This window comes from Pelophylax lessonae (genome assembly GCF_965119305.1).
Source record: "Pelophylax lessonae genome assembly, chromosome: 5".
In the NCBI taxonomy this organism is placed as follows: Eukaryota; Metazoa; Chordata; class Amphibia; order Anura; family Ranidae; genus Pelophylax; species Pelophylax lessonae.
The window spans coordinates 404,260,597-404,274,191 of NC_138772.1; the positions used below are offsets into that span (position 1 = coordinate 404,260,597).

The window sequence follows — 13,595 nt, forward strand, 5'->3', positions numbered from 1 at the left end:
TACAGAAAATAATGAACTTTATCACAATATGCTAATTTTTTGAGAGGAACCTGTAGATTGCACAGTTGCCCTCTGGAAGAGCAATTGCTCCAGAGCTTAGTAAATGAGCAGAAGATCTCTGCTACCTTCCATCATCCAATCATGTGCAAGCAAAAATGCTATTTTTTTATTTTACTAATATTTGCCTTGCATGTAATTGGATATTCCGTGCAAAGTGAAGATTTACGTCATTTACTAAGCTCTGGAGCAACTGTACTTTGCAAAGTGCACAGTCTTTTTGCCTTTAGTAAATCAATCTCTATGTGTTTAAAGTCAACCAGCTGCCTACACACTGGGACTGATTTATGAAAAGTGCAGCAAAAAAAAAAAAAAAAGCCCATAGCAACCATATTCTAAGTTTAATTCTTCCAGTGCATATTATAAGATAAGTAGGAAAAAGATGCTGTTTTCTACAGGCATATATAGAATTTGTTCCAGTTCTCATAAGTCCGTCCCACAGCATAAGATATTTATAAAATTGGTGCAGAGTAATCAGGCACTTAACCAGTTGAGGTCTAGCTGCAAGTCATTTATATACTGTATAAATTTCCCAATTTTATATTTGATTTTTTAACTTCTGCACCTCCAAGGGCTCATTTACACTGACAAGGCCATTTATAGAGCATTTTTAAAAGCATGCAATGTTTTTAAATGGTATCGTTCACACTATGCATTTATAGAGGTGTGTTCGGTTTAGCTGTGTTTAGAGAAAATGGAATGCCGTGCATCTTGCGGCTGATTTTAGATACTGTGAATGCATCTAAGTGCATGTAAAAGCAAGTGCATTTAAAAGTAGAAGATCTTGATCTGGGCATCATTTTTTTTTTTTAACTCCACAGAAAACATTCTGCCTTTAAAAAAAACCCAAACAAACATTGGAAGCCAGTGATTTGTAGCCACATTGGTAATCAAAGAAGTTTCCATATAACTTTGTAACAGACTTTTTTTTTTCCTACACCAAACAGTTGTATATTTAAAAGTGGTGGAAATTGGTATATCCTGAGCACCACAGGGGGAGTACAAAGGCAGCTAAGCACATGCTAATTAGAAATAGTCCTTTTTAGCACTTGGTTAGGCAAATTTGTACAGATGTTGGAAGCCAGTGTTACTATACTAACCTCTAGGAATATGTGACACCACCTAAAGTAAAACTGGTACCTGGTGAACCAACAGTGAACAGTGAGTGCAGCATTTCCTGTGTCTCGGAGTGCCTTACCGTAAGTAGTGGATACTAATGAGTTAATCGGCTGTATTACCGAGCAAACTTGGAATGATACATTGGATAAAACATTTCCAATAAATGAACTATTCTGCTCCAAAAATATAAAAGAAAATAGCAGAATATGCAAAATGCAATTGGGGAATGCACATAGTATCTCATATCTTTTATTTACAAAACTATTCTGGCTATATCTGTGGAAGAACTGTAGGCTTGAAATTGCCAGCCTCTGTGTTACCAGTGTCTGATGGTATTAACCTATGGCTTCCAATCAACTTTCAGATTCCAGTCCAGGTTTGAATCTGGCCAGCTTTTGGCAGCTAAGGACTCACAGACATTACATAATAACTGGCAGAGAGCTAAACCAAAAAATATATTTTCAAAAAAGTGAAAAGTTTACCAACATCAAAAAGTTTAGCAAAATGATGAATTCGGCAATGCTTGTCTGTCCTAACAATGGCAATGCTTGTTCTGGCCTGGGTGTATAAGGTTATGCCCCGTACACACATACCGATTGTCGGCCGTAAATATTCGACCGACGACCGATCGGCCGATTGTAGGCTTGTTAGTATGATGCTTCCGACAGCCGACAGCGCATTTTTGGCCGAACAGAATCTGTCGTGCAAGCATTAAAATTTTTGTTGGCCAACACCAGAACGGCCGATTTTTCGCCAGTCAGTACAGATTTCGGCCGACAGACAGCAGATTTGCAAGACTGGGCATGCTCAGAAAAGAAAAAAGACAAGGAAAGTTAACCATCACATGACATCACTTCTGCAGTCGGCTGTTGTTGGCCGACAAAATTCGTGTGCAGTCTTTTGCAGTTTTCAACAGACACGACAGCCCGGGGACAAAAGACGGCCGATCGTTCGGCCGACGATCGGTACGTGTGTACGAGGCTTAAGGGATGTAGAATGACGGGCTGAAAGCCCTTTGCTTGAGGATCATTGCTATACAGCAACACATTTTTTTTTTTTTCACACGTATTAACTTTAAAGTAGAACTCTAGGCAAACCTTTTTTTTTCCCATTTTGGATAAAGTAAGGGAGGGTTATAAATCTTTTTTTTATTTTTTTGCCATATTTGTCCTATTGGGGGGGGGGAGTTCTTTACTTCCTGTCCGATAACCAAAACAGGAAGTGAGAGGCAATCCCTCCAAAAGGTGAGGGAGTCCTGGGATATCAAAACTAGTGCCCCCATTAAAAGATTACCTCTCTATTACTGTTCTGGCGTCAACTCAAAATTTGAGGATTTTCTTTGACTTTCAGTGATAACAGTAAACTGAACAAATAAAGAGGGTGAATCTCCCTAGTGGGGGCACAGACAGCAATAAAAATCTGACAGGTGTCAGATAATCCCTGCTTTATCCAACCCTAAAAAGATAACGTTTTTTGCCTTTAGTTATATTTTAACTTGTCAGGCAACTTTTTACACACATCCCGGGGGAAAAAAAACCTAAAAAAATCTTTGGCCACTTTATGGTGAGCACTGATAACCCATCAGAAATACAGCAGTTTCAGCTTTGAAGTACTAAGCATTAAATCTTCCAACCACAGCCTGACCAGATAACCCTTTTTTTTCCTTTCAGAGAAAAAGGTTTCACAACCCCGCCATAAAGATCAGATTCAGATCATATTCCTGTTCCAGCTAAATTAACGTGCGTGCCAAACAAAAACATTTTTTTAGATCTAGATAATAGTACGAAAGGATTACTACTCTCAGGGACTTCATTAGAAAGATTTCCTCTTACATCCTGTCCAGTGCTAACATTTTCAAGAGGACAATTCTGTAACGGAAATGCAAAATCACGGGTTCTAGTCTTTCTCACTCTACTAAAAAAAAAAAAGTGTGAAATTTCTTTCTATGTTTCTATTGGAGAGTTCCCATCATTTATCTGGTAAAAAGCAGTCAGCAGGACATTTAGGAGAAATCCCTTAAGTCCCCGGTTAGCAGTATCAAGACCCAAGAGATGTTCTAGTCTTTCCCCACGCTATTCAAAACCAAGAGAACGTTTTGGCTTGATCTACACTTTAAATTAGCTTAATAAAATGGGATTTTTGACTTACCGTAAAATTAATTTCTCTGATGTTCATTGACAGACACAGCTTCTGGTATTCTTAACCATTGGGTTATACTGCCCCCTACTGGAGTAGGACACTAGGCAGAAAAAAATTCTGGCTACACCCATGGGCAGTCCCGGGGGGTATACTCCCTCTCTCTGCTATAGCCACTCATTTTTTTTTTACAGCAGTGTCAGACAAATTACAACTCCACAGAGGGGTGGGTGCTGTGTCCACCAATGAACATCACAGAAATGGATTTTTCGGTAAGTCAAAAATCCCATGTTCTCTTTCGTTCATTGACGGACACAGTTTCTGGTTTTCTTAACCATTAGGACGTCCCAAAGCAGTGTTAAACATGAGGGGTGGGAAACAACAAAAAATTCCCAAGGCTAAACATTAGCCAACCAGGCAACAGAGGCTCAAACAACTGGAGCCCATCTGAAAAAAACAATACACCCTTAAAGAGGATCAGGTCCTCTTAAACAGCAACCTGCAACACCTTGTGGCCAAAAGAAGCATTAGCATATGCCAACATATCTACTTTAAAAGACTTTGTAAAAAAGTGCACCGACGACCAGGTGGCCGCCTTGCAAACCTGCGTCACTGACGCATAATGACGGAAGGGCCAGGAGGCACTAAGTGCCCTAGTAGAGTGCACCTTGACAGGGAAAGGAGGAACCTGACCCCTGATGGAATAGGCCTGAACCACCGTCTCTCTGATCCATTTAGAAATGGTCGCAAAGGAAGCGGACAACCTTTTACGAGGTCTAGCCGAGAGTCTGACTTCCTGAAAGACTCCGTAGCTGCCAGGTACACCCTAATTGCCCGGACCACATCCAAGGCTTGCAAGACAATTTACTTCAGGTGTTTAAGCCTGGGACACAGGGAAGGCAACACAATGTCTTAATTCAAATGAAAATCAGAGACCAACTTAGGAAGGAATGACGGACAGGGGCGAAGCACCACCATATCCCTGTGAATCACCAGATAAGGTGAATGACAGGAGAACGTCGCCAGGTCTGACACCCTGCTTGCAGAGGTGATAACCACCAAAAAGCCACCTTCTGAGACAGCTTAAGCAGGGGAAACTTCCAAAGATTCTCAAAGGGAGACTGCCGGAGAACTGAAAGTACCAAATTGAGGTCCGAAGGCAGCAAAGTAGACCACACTGGAGGGACACAGTGCCAAACACCCTGAAGAGAGGTATGCACCAGAGCTGTAGCCAAGGGGCGTTGGAAGAAGGCCGCCAAGGCTGACACCTGGCCCTTTATAGTACTCAAGATCCACTTCTGTTAAACCCCCCGTTGAAGGAAGGTCAATTTCTGAGCAACCAAAAAAGAGCCAGGATGAACCCCAAGGGATTCACACCACGCAATGTACATCTTCCACGTCCAATGTTAGATCTTACAAGAAGTAGATTTCCTAGCTTTTAACAGTGTAGGAATCACTGATTCAGACAATCCCCTATCCTTCAGCACCTGGCTTTCAATAGCCAAGCCGTCAAAACCAGCGACTGTAAAGCAGGCTGGAAGATTGGCCCTTGGGACAGCAGGGGAAGTCTCCAAGAAAACATCGACAACCAGCCGCACAAGGTTGGCCTACCCGGTGAGGCCAGTCCGGGGCCACTAAAACGACCGGAATCCCTTCTGCCTAGATCCTGTAGAAGTCTTGGCAGAAGCTTGAGAGGAGGGAAGGGGTAAATCGGATGATACTAACCCCACAGGGCCACCAGCGCAACTGTGGCTTCTGCCAAAGGATCCCGTTACTGAGCCATGAACCTATGTACCTTTCTGTTGAGCCGAGATCCACCTAGGGGGTGCCCCACTGGAGATTCAACTGATGAAACACTTCTGGATGAAGAGACCATTCCCCCTGGTCTAACGCCTGCCAACTGAGGTATTCCGTCTGCCAATGTTCCAGTCCGGGAAAGTAAACAGCAGAGAGGGCTGGAATGAAACGTTCTGCCCCACCTGAGAATGCCAGCTCTCTCCAGAGCTGCCAGGACACTTCTTGTGTCCCCTTGGGGATTGACATAAGCCACGGCAATGGCATTGTCAGATTGAATGTGCACTGGACAGCCTTGTAGACGATCCATCCAATGTTCCAGGCACAGCCTGTTGGCTTGTAACTCAGGACCTTGATTGGTAGTCTGGATTCTTCCAGGGTCCAGACGCCCTGAGCAGAACTTATGCCAAGGAGCCTCCCCACCCGGACAGGCTGGCATCCGTGGTGACCACTTTCCAATACAAGGGTAGGAAGGATTTTGTCCTGTTGTAGCACCGGAGAACGATGCCACCAAATCAGGAACTCTCTCGTACCCCGACTAAGCTGGATTGGGTTGTCCAGAGACTGCGTATTCTTGTCCCATGTGATGAGAATCTCCTGTTGCAGGGACCTTGTATGGAACTGCGCAAACTGAACCACTTCAAAAGGTCCCCCCCTATATACAAGTCCGGAAGAACGACTGGTCAGCAGGAGATTAACCTGCATTGTCTGAAGTTTGTCCGGAGGAAGACATGCTCTGGCTAAGGCCGGGTCCAGAATCAGCCCCAGATAGTCTAGGTTCTTAGAAGGGTCTTAGAAGGGACCAAGGCTGACTTCCAAAGATTAAGAATCCAGCCAAACTCCTTCAGAGTTTATATGGTGATCTCCAGGTTTTCCGCCAGCGCAGCAGAAGACTCTGCTCACAGAGATCGTATAAATAGCCTAGGGCAGCGATCCCCCGCTGGCGTAACAATGCCAGTATCGAGGTCAACATTTTAGTGAAGACCCAACAAGCGTAGGCGAGACCAAATGGTAACGCCCCAAACTGATAATGTTCCTCTACCACTGCAAAGCAGGGGAAGCATTGGTGACCGACGCATATTGGAATGTGAAGGAAGGCATCTTTGATGTCTATGGAGGCAAGAAAATGCAAGAACCTTTACGGAGGGCAGGCACGAAATTCTATCCTGTATATGGATCGTATGAATTTGTGGACCCACTGGTCTTGTACCAGGGAGGTCCACGGGTCCGGGAACCAGTGAAGACGTCCCCCCACCCCAGATACAGGTGGGGCACACCTTCATGGTGAATGAGCCTTGTCTGCGGGTCTGGAGAAGCCCATCCTCGACTTACCAGACCAAGTTCGCTTGGATCCATCAGAGAAGGCCCTGAAAGGCTTCAATCCCTTGTCAGTCGATCCTGAGGAACGAACAAACTTCTTATATGCCGAAAAGGAGGGCCAACGTCTGCGACGAGGGTCTTTCCCCAAAGTAGCCTGTGAAAGAAAGGTCCCCCCCGTGAGACTCCTAATAATGTCATCCAGGGTAGCTCTAATAATGTCATCCAGGGTAGCTCCAAACAGGCAATCTCCTTGAAAAGAAAGAACAGCCAGGGCTTTTTTAGACTTGGTCTGCAGTGACCACTGAAATTTAGAGGGGCTGGGGGGAACCCAGGGGTCCCACCATTCCAGGGAGGGACCCACATTGACACCAAAACCCTCCAGGGGAAAAGGTTGGGACAGCTACTTACCATACCATGAAAACAGGGTGGGCAGCGCTCCGGACAGACCAACCCTCCATAGGAATGGGGGGGCTGTCGTCCAGGAGGAACGCTGCCACTCAGGTGGAGGCCAGGTTGTATGCGCCCTCGGGAGACATTTAACTCGCAGGCCAGCCCCCGTCAAGTGGGGCTGTCGCGCTAGCGTGGACCTGAGGCCTGCGCGTGCTCGCTGGCCAGACTGGGGGGCCCTCTGGATTTTTAATAAAATATCCAGCCCATCACCAAGTCCAGCAGTTGACTGCAGATTCTCACAGGAACAAAATAACAAAGATAGGAAAAAATTCCATTTAAAAAGGAAAAAATTGTCAGGACCGAAGATCCCAGCAAGGAGCTAGGTTCCATACACCTGACTAGGCAGTAGTGGCTATAGCAGAGAGAGACGGAGTATACTCCCTGGGACTGCCCATGGGTGTAGCCAGAATTATTTTTGTGCCTAGTGTCCTACTCCTGTAGGGGGCAATACACCCAATGGTTTAAGAATACCAGAAACTGTGTCCGTCAATGAATATAAGAGAAAAGTACAAATATATTATCCACATGTACATTGCCAATAATCATTGCTACCTTAGGAAACACAGAAATACAAATAAGGACATCTATAAAGACTGGAAATCAAACATGTTCTGCACTCTTATATTTTTGACTCATTGAATAATTTAGTATTTAACTACTTTGTGTATGTCTGGGCAAAAAAAAAAAAAAAAACATACTCAGTATTTTTCTGAAAAGCATGCAGAAATCCCTGTGTGCTTTGTCTCTGGTAAACCTGTTAGAAATCCAGTGGGCTCCTAGCTACCTTTAAAGTGGTTCTAAAGACTCAAGGTTTTTTCTATGCACGAAGGTAAAAAAAAAAAAAAAAAAAAACCTTTGTGCAGCTACCCCTTCAGTCTCCCTTAATAATTACCTGAGCCCCAGCAATGTGCACAAGAGCCTTAGCTCTCTGAGGACTCTTCCCAGACTGGGGACTCTCCCTCCTCATCAGCTCCCGCTGCTGTCAATCACAGTCAGTGATTGAGGGGGATAAGCCATGGCTCTGTGTGTAAATGGACACACAGAGCAGCGGCTCAGGAGCGAGCCGGCTTGGGTGCTCCACTGCAATCTGCTTGCTCTGGGGGCACTTGGTAGGAAGGACAAGCCAGGAGCACTGGCAGTAGACTTGAGAAAAGGAGGATCTGGGATGCTCTGTGCAAAACCGCTGCACAGAGCAGGTAAGTATAACATGTTTGTTATTTTAAAAAAAAAAATTACCTAATATGACTTTAATGCGCTGCCTCTGCTGCACTGAATCCCAAGCAGTGTGGTGTCAACGTTGCTGAAGTTCTCCTCTGCTGGACTACAGAACAGCCCTCCTCTTATCTTCATAGCACATGTAGGAGGAATTCCTAGTGCAGCAGGAGAGAACTTATGCACGCTCATAGGACTGCTAGGGATTGCAGTGGCACTTATCAGCCCACTGGCATACTGGCTAGATCAGCAGGTATAGTTGCAGCAAGAGAACAGAACATGAGGAAATGTGCATATATTTCAGATATGTACCTATTGTATGTTTTTTTTTTTTTTTTTTTTTTACCTTGCCTAGACATACACTTTAAAAAAGTGGGTAATTGTAGTAAAGTGCCAGCAATGCCCACAGTTCGGTTTGCATTATTCCTGTGGTAGTCTCATGGCAAAGTGGAACATAAAGCCAGTAAACATAATGGGCTTGTTTATAAAAAGTAACGCATGGAAATTTGGGGTGTTGCCTATAGCAGCCAATTAGATTCCAGCTATCAGGGTTCCATTACTAGATGGAAAATAAAAAGCAGACGTCACATTAGCTTCTATGAGTGGCATCACTAGAGTCCTTTGTTCTACGTTGATATAGTTCTCAGGCTACTATGACACTGTGCTGTTTTAAACGCAGCAGGAAATGGCTAGTGGTTTTTCTCTGCCATGAGCCCCTCAAATCTTAGAAGGATATTTTCTGTGGCTAAATCTCTGTAATGCAAGGAATAAAAACATGAATGTAAAAGTTATGGTATATTATCTAATGTACAGCATCAGTTGTGAATAATGTGTAGTTATTACAGTACCCTTTCATAATGTTACGGGCTATTTCTTTTTTTTTTTTTTTTTTTTTTTTTTCTACATTTTAATATCCTGTAGTAGCCGTCCTGCTTTGTGTTCCTGATGTTGCTGTGTAAATAACAGCATTTGATGTCTTTGAGTTGACGGAAATGTCTTAGTATCAGCGTTGATTCTGGAACATGTGTCCCCGATGCACAGAAATTGTCCCATTTTGCATAAGAAAAGTGTCTCTGCTCAGTCTAAGGGCTCCTGCTTTATTCGAATAACAGAAGGTGCACGTGATGTCCTTTTCAGTTCTCGTCTCAGTACATATTCACTAAACTGAGAAGAGTCAACGCCTCCACCGCAGGAGCCCACAATCTCAAATCCTCGCTGCTGCAACCTTTCCAGCACCTGCAATTGGAAAGAAAGAAAAATAAATACTATTGTTTTATACCAAAAAAACTACCAACACAAAGATGGCAACAATTTTGTAATTTTTATTGTAAGATAAAATAGGAACTCTACAAAGGTTCAATGTATGGTTTTAAAGTAGAGCTCTATGTTTACAATGACTTTAAAGCGGAAGATCACCTAAAAAGGGAAGTTCCTGGGAGTAAGTACCTATTTCTGAGAGGTACCCGCTTCCACTGCGACTCATGAATGTGCAGTGGGGATTTGGCAGTGAAGCCACAGGAAGTCACACCTGGCTTCCCACAATCTAGATGGCGGCTCCGGGGAACTAAAAACTGGCGAAGTACTGGCATGGGTAATGACAGTGCTGAATCTCTGGGCTAGTAAGTTTATCAGAAGTCAGCAGCTACAGTATTTGTCCCGGGGAGGGAGGGGGGTGGGGGAGAAGATCCCCGCTAGCTGTCAAGAGAGGGGAATTGGGGGGAGGGGCTGGTCTGTTCGTAGCATGTTATGAAAGGTGAACTTTAATGCTTGGCTATCAAACAACCCATATACATCTGAATGAGTATCCTGGCTGGGATGGCAATATCTATGTGATCACCAAATGATTCCCATTCCTGTTCATAACACCAATAATTGGACATTTATAAAGAGCCTGCATAAATACACATATGCTGAGTATGTAGGGAAAATGGGATTTTTGACTTACCGTAAAATCCATTTCTCTGATGTTCATTGACGGACACAGCTCCTGATCTTCTTAACCATTGGGTTATACTGCCCCCTACAGGAATAGGGCACTAGGCATAAAAAAAGTCTGGCTACGCCTATGGGCAGTCCCAGGGGGTATATACCCTCTCTCTGCTATAGGTACTCCATTTTGTTACAAGCAGTGTTAGAAGAATTACAATTCCACAGAGGGGTGGGTGCTGTGTCCGTCAATGAACATAGGAGAAATGGATTTTACGGTAAGTCAAAAATCCCATTTTCTCTTTTGTACATTAACGGACACAGCTCCTGATCTTCTTAACCATCAGGACGTTCCAAAGCAGTGTTAAACATGGGGGGTGGGAACAGCAAAAAATTCCCAAGGTTAAACAGTAGCTCAACCAAAACAACTGGAGCCCAGGTGAAAAAAACAATACACCCTTAAAGAGGATCAGGTCCTTTAAACAGCAGCCTGCAAATCCTTGCGGCCTAAAGAAGCATCTGCAGATGCCAACACATCCACTTTATAGAACTTTGTGAAAGACCAGGTGGCCGCCTTGCAAACCTGCATCACTGACGCCTGATGACGGAAGTTCCAGGAGGCACTGAGTAGAGTGTGCTTTGACGAGGAACCTGACCCCTGATTCACCGTCTGTCTGAAATGGTTGCAGAGGAAGCGGACAACCCTTTCCGAGGCTCATCCGTAAGCACAAATAGTGAGTCTGACTTCCTAAAAGACTCCGTAGCTGCCAGGTACACCATAGGTACACCCTAATTGCCCGAACCACATCCAAGGCATGCAAAGCAATTTCCTTAGGATGTGTTGGCCTGGGACATAGGGAAGGCAACATAATGTCTTCATTCAAATGGAAATCAGAGACAACCTTTGGGAGGAACGACGGGCATGGGCTATGAACCACCTTATCTCTGTGAATCCAACACCCTGCTCGCAGAGGCGATAGCCACCAAAAAGACACCTTCTGAGACAGCCTAAGCAAGGGAATCTCCCGAAGATTCTCAAAAGGGAGACTTCTGGAGGACTGAAAGCACCAAATTGAGGTCCCAAGGCAGCAACGGAGACTGTACTGGAGGAACCAAATGTCAAACACCCTGAAGAAAGGTACGCACCAGGGAGTGTGTGGCCAAGGGTCGTTGGAAGAAGACCACCAAAGCCAACACCTGGCCCTTGATATTACTCAAGGCTGATTTCTGTTCAACCCTCCGTCAAGATCTGAGCCACTGAGAAGGAGCGAGGATGAACCCCAAGAAACTCACACCACGCGATGTGTGTCTTCCGCTTATGATTGTAGATCTTCCTAGAAGTAGATTTCCTAGCTTTTAACAGCGTTGGAATCACTGATTCAGACAAGCACCTATCCTTCAGCACCTGGCTTTCAACATCAAAGCCAGCGACTGTAAAGCAGGATGGAAGATTGGCCCCTGCGACAGCAGATACTACCTTAGAGGAAGCTTCCAAGGAACGTTAGCAAACAGCCGCACCAGATAGGCGTACCAGGCCAGTCTAGGGCCACTAAGATGTCCGGAATCCCTGCTGCCACCATCCTGTGTAGAAGTCCTGGCAGAAGCTTGAGAGGAAGAAAGGCGTAAATCAGACGATAATGACCCCACGGGGCCACCAGTGCGTCTGTGGCGTTCGCCAGAGGGTCCTGTGTCACGAACCTCTGCACCTTTCTGTTGAGCCAAGACAATAACACATCCACCTCGGAGGTGCCCCACTGGAGACACAACTGATGAAACACCTCCCGATGAAGAGACCATTCCCCCTGGTCCAACGCCTGCCGACTGAGGTAGTCCGCCTGCCAGTTTTCCACTCCGGGAATGTGTACAGGCTGGAACAAAACATTCTGCCCACCCGAGAATGCCGGCTACCTCCAGAGCTGCCAGGACACTTATTGTGCCCCCTTGGTGATTGACATAAGCCACGGCTGTGGCATTGTCTGATTGAATGTGCACTAGACATCCTTGGAGACGATCCGTCCAATATTCCAGGCACAGTCTGATTGCTCGGAGCTCCAGGACATTGATCGAAAGTCTGGACTCTTCAATGGTCCAGACCCCCTGAGCAGAATTTCTGTTGTGAATGCCTCCCCACCCAGACAGGCTGGGATCCATGGTGACCACCGTCCAATACAAGGGGAGGAAGAATTTGCCCGTTGGAGTGCCGGAGAACAACCCTTTTGTACCCTGGCTCAGGTGGATTTGGTTGTCCAGAGACTGCAGTTTCTTGTCCCATTTGATCAGAATTTCCTTTTGCAGGGAACTTGTATGGAACTGTGCAAACGGGACTGCCTCGAACTTCGACACAATCAGGCCAGCACCCGCATGCAAGTCTGGGGGGATGACCATCTACTGGACAGCAGGAGGTGAATTGCAGCCTGCAGTTTCTGGAATTTGTCCAGAGGAAGGAGTACTCTGGCTAAGACCGAGTCCAGAGTCAGACCCAGATAGTCTAGCTTCGTGGAAGGACCAAGGCAGACTTATGAAGATTCAGAATTCAGCCAAACTCCTTCAAGGTCTGTAAAGTGATCTCCAGGTTTTCCACAAGCGCAATAGGAGACTCTGCTCACAGGGGAAGGTCGTCCAAATAGCCCAGGACTGCGATCCCCCATTGGCGTAACAATGCTAGCACCAGGGCCAACCTTTTCGTGAAGACCCCAGGAGCGGAGGCGAGACCAACAGGTAACTCCACAAACTGATAATGCTCCTCCCCCACGGAGGAAGTGCTGGTGCCTGAAACATATTGGAATGTGAAGGTAAGTGTCCTTGATGTCGATGGAGGCAAGAAAATCCCCCTGATGCAGGGAAGCCACCATCAGGCGAATGGACTCCATTCTGAACTTCTGCACCCACACAAAGCAGTTCAGCACCTTTAGGTCCAGAATTGGATGCACATTGGCTTCCTTCCTGGGGGCCATAAACAGGTTTGCATAAAACCCCTGAAAACGTTCAGAAGTCGGAACCGTGAGAATCACTCTTTAAAGTAAATGGTCTTGCACCACCCCAAAGAGAGCCTGTAAGCGGACCGAGGACAGTCGCACGTTTGAAGAAAAGAACCTTTCTGGAGGGTAAGAACAGAACTCGATCTTGTAGCCGGACCATATGACCTCATGGACCCGCTTGTCCACGGGTTCGGGAACCAGCAAAGACGTCCCCCCACCCCATATACGGGTGAGGGTGCACCTTCATGCTGAAGGGGCCTTGTCTGCGGGTCTGAGGAAGCCCGTTCTTGACTTGCCAGACCAAGTTCGCATGGATCCTCCAGAGGCCCTGTAGGACTTTGATCCCTTGTTAGTCGACCCTGAGGGATGAAAAACCTTCTTATGAGCCGAGGAGGAGGGCCCATGTCTGCGATGAGGGTCCTTGCCCTTAGAAGCCTGCGGGAGAAAGGTACTCTTCTCTGCTGAGAGACCTTTAATGATGTCATCCAGGGTAGCACCAAACAGGCAATATCCTTGAAAAGGAAAGATCAGTCAAGGCCTTTTTAGAATTCTGGTCCGCAGACCAGCATTTGAGCCAAAAGACACGCCGAAGGACCACTGCCG

At 45.8% G+C, this 13,595-nt stretch overlaps 1 protein-coding gene across 2 annotated transcripts in view; it reads right to left on the bottom strand.

The window, feature by feature from the left end:
• Positions 1-9,078: 9,078 nt before the first annotated feature.
• The window catches only part of KCTD1 (potassium channel tetramerization domain containing 1), a 226,102-nt gene continuing 221,585 nt past the window's right edge, over positions 9,079-13,595 (bottom strand). For both annotated transcript variants that reach the window (XM_082259559.1, XM_082259558.1), the window contains exon 5: positions 9,079-9,324. In XM_082259559.1, coding sequence (XP_082115685.1) covers positions 9,166-9,324 — 159 coding nt within the window. In that variant the 3' untranslated portion in view covers positions 9,079-9,165. The remainder of the gene's footprint in view (positions 9,325-13,595) is intronic.